Here is a 3427-nt window from a genome sequence, read left to right on the forward strand (position 1 = left end):
ACGGTGATAATAATTTGAATGGGAAACTGCGAAGCTTGCGAGAGCATCGATAAAAGAGCAGACGTGGACATACAGCTCATCAGCGATGGCCAGATCCAGCCCGAGTCTCAGGAGCTCCCCGAGGATTGCCCGGAAATAGTACGCAAACTGCATGCAAACTAGGCCCATACCAGTTCACCAGAACTTTCCCCTTTCAGCAGAGATAACCAGTCCAACTGCCAGGCGGCGAGCTTTACCATGGACAGTGGGATGATGGAAAGCGTAATGGACGTGGCAGGCAGGTGTAAGTAGACGGCTCCATCCATGAAGGATACTGGCAGGATGACTTGCCGCAAGGAGATGGAAGGAGGATTAGCGCTAATGGAGAAGTATATGAAGGGAATGGAATGGCGGTCGCATGGAAGGTAAAGGAGTATTTTTCCGTTCTGATGGCGCTTCATTCACAGGTGAGTGGGCTTCTAGCAAGCAGCATGGCTATGGACATTAAAAATGGTCAGATGGTACTGAATATGAAGGAAACTTCGCATAGGTCTCAAGGAAGGCCATGGTCTCCTCACTCTTGCTGATGGAAGTGCCTATGAAGGAGAGTTCCACAATAACAAGATGGAAGGATATGGCCATATGACCTGGAGTGACGGAAAGGAATATGAGGGATTCTGGAAGAAAGATAGAATGAATGGAAAGGGAAACTTCCTCTGGCCTGATGGACGCAGATATGAGGGTTAATATATCAATGACAAAAAATAAGGCTATGGTGAATTCGTCTGGAAGGATGGTCGCTGCTATCGTGGTCAATGGAAAAATGGAAAGCAAGATGGAAGGGGTGTATTTGTTGGCAAGGATGGCAAATAAAAAGCTGGAATCTGGAGCAACGGAAAAAAGATAAGGTGGATTGAGTGAAAATCCCTAAATGATAAATGTGACTTTCTATATTGATGATGCATGCAGTGGGCGACTGTATTAAAATCACTTGACGACTGGCCTAGCCAAGGTGCCTCTGAATATTTACAATTGTTTCAGCTTTTGCTCTCCTGCCTTCATGTCTGTGTTAACAATCGCTTCCTTTCCTATCTGCTGCTGAAGCAACACCATTTCGAGAGGAGCAGGCGGTAGCGGCTGCGTGGCGACTGCTGAAGGACCTGGCTGATCACGCTTTCCGAACTGGAAGGGATAGTAGCCTCCTTTCACTGCTGAACTCTCTCTTATGTTTGCGAATTTACCACCCTGGAAGTTCTGCATTATCTTTATGCTCTGGCGAGTTTGGCGAGTGATGCTCTAAAGCCTCTTCGGCTGCTTAGTCGTACGCTTGTCCTGTGGTTTCGCCTCTTTGCCCTCTTTCATGCCCTACTTCATGCCTTCCTTCATGGCTTCTCTGGCTTGCTGTTGGTATTCCAAATCTTCAGCTGCCAGTTCAAAAGAATACTGTATTTCTACTCTCAAATCCTCTTAAAACCTCTTGATAGTGTTAAAGATTCTGAATTAAGCAGCGAGTGAGTTCTGCTCTACTTCTTCAGCAGTGGGCATTAGAGGATTGTTTCGGAGAGAGCATTTATAGGAGATTGTATAGATAAGTACAGGGACAATTTTGATCAGCTCGATGATGATGAAAGTTACAAGCAGGAAAAGGATGGCAAAGAACTTGATGAGGATGTAGCCGTGGAGGATGATAAGGATCACACCTACCACCGCATTCCAGAAGAAATACTTCGAAACGTCCATCAATTTTATGATCTTCCACGTCTATTTCAGCTTACCAGAACGCGCTCCAAGCCCACTTGCTGATGAGATATCATCGAGGTGGCACCTGGCGTATATCGGCAGAACAACTGAGTAAGTTGGGAAGTAGAAAATGTAAGCCATAGTCCCTACGAAGAAGTCCCACAAAATGCCGAACTTACCAAAAGCAAAAGTGTACAGAAGGATAGGCCACATTATCACCACAATTGAGCCTCCCATCGCGTATCGTAGACAGTTCACTAAAGTCTATCCATTACCAGGTATAATATCCTCGATTGCTCTTAAGTAACTTTGACGTAGATCTAAATAATAGAGATGTTACAATCGCCAGTGCCAACGAATCCGAGGATGACTTGCACCAGGAGGACTATGAATGTGAGCATGGCAAAGGCTCCAAGAAGGGTGGAAACAAGATAGGCATAATAAACAAATTTTTTGCTTTTGTAGTCGAGATGCAAGCTAAAGAAGACCATCGACAGGATGAGGAGCGCATATATGAAGACAATTACGTTGGTGATGGTGGCATATATCACATTACCTATGCCCTTCTTTGACTAGTTTTGGAACAGGGAGGCGAGGAACTATGATTGAATGATTTCAAATGTGAAGTCGAAGACAAAGACCAACAATGCTGGTGCAAAGTAGGACAAAAACTTCACAAAACCTAAGTAAAGGAGCTGGAACTTGATGAAAAAACTGGAACGTTTACTGGTGGAATCAGCAAATTCTTCTCTCACTTTTTCAAAGGAATAGGCGCCACCATTGATTTACTTTTCTTTTTGCCCATCAGGTCATTGATGCGCTTTATAGGCTCAACCTGAGCGTATACGTCAGGCATGTAGACAATATCTTTGTCATTTTTATGAATTCCCAAGCATAAAATGCGATCCTCAGCCAGGTTCACATTCTCATTGTATAATAGCTGCTCTTCTGAGTCAGGATCTATGCGCTTTCCACCACAGCTCCATAAGGTCTTCGGCAAAAGCACTCGAGATGCTATCTATCCACCTGAAAAACTGGTTGGGACTACTTTGTTAGAGGCCAGCTTATCATCCATCTCTCTGAAGTATTCTCTGAGCAGCTGATCCTTCTCACCTGTAGGTCTTAGGGCCTCCATACTGTATGCAGAAAAAGAGCCAGGAAGACGTGTATGAACTTAAAGGCACTCTCAAAGGGCTTCTCAATCAGATGTTAAAGATGGTTTTCTACTTGCTGTGCTCGCTGTATATCGAAAATCACCGTGAGAATACTGCTGCAGCAGTCGACGTCTGTCGGAGCTGCATCTTAGTCCTCTACTATTTACTCGATTAGACGCAGATATCCGCATACACTTCCAACTTTAGGATTTAGCTTCATGCATCGGTACATCTTGAAAAGAGCGTCCTTGTAAGGCCTGACTCCCACGTCTATCAGGGCTGTGTACTTCGGCTTGAGTTATTGGCAAAAACCGTTGAAAAACCAATTGTGAGAGCTGAGCTTACCAGATTCTTTATATTTGATGCAGAAAAAGAGATTAACGTATCGAATAGTCTTGCGAGCTAAGCGACCGTTATCTCCTTATCCCTCCTCACTCTCAGCCACTTCACTGCTTCTGCGCATCAGTTCCTCATCGTACATGCGTTCTGTTTCGAACTGGCCCTCAATGAGAGAAGTGCGTTGAGCAGTCAGAGGAGTGTCTGCGTACTTTAGA

At 44.8% G+C, this 3427-nt stretch overlaps 1 protein-coding gene across 1 annotated transcript; it reads left to right on the forward strand.

The window, feature by feature from the left end:
• The first annotated feature begins 321 nt into the window (after positions 1 to 321).
• Positions 322 to 2291, forward strand: LOC116268313 (phosphatidylinositol 4-phosphate 5-kinase 1). The gene is made up of 3 exons (XM_031650017.1): positions 322 to 404; positions 516 to 721; positions 2038 to 2291. The coding sequence occupies exons 1-3, from the start codon at positions 322 to 324 to the stop codon at positions 2289 to 2291; spliced, it is 543 nt and encodes a 180-aa protein (XP_031505877.1).
• The last annotated feature ends 1136 nt before the right edge of the window (positions 2292 to 3427 follow it).

This window comes from Nymphaea colorata, unplaced genomic scaffold (assembly GCF_008831285.2).
Source record: "Nymphaea colorata isolate Beijing-Zhang1983 unplaced genomic scaffold, ASM883128v2 scaffold0214, whole genome shotgun sequence".
NCBI classification, from domain to species: domain Eukaryota; kingdom Viridiplantae; phylum Streptophyta; class Magnoliopsida; order Nymphaeales; family Nymphaeaceae; genus Nymphaea; species Nymphaea colorata.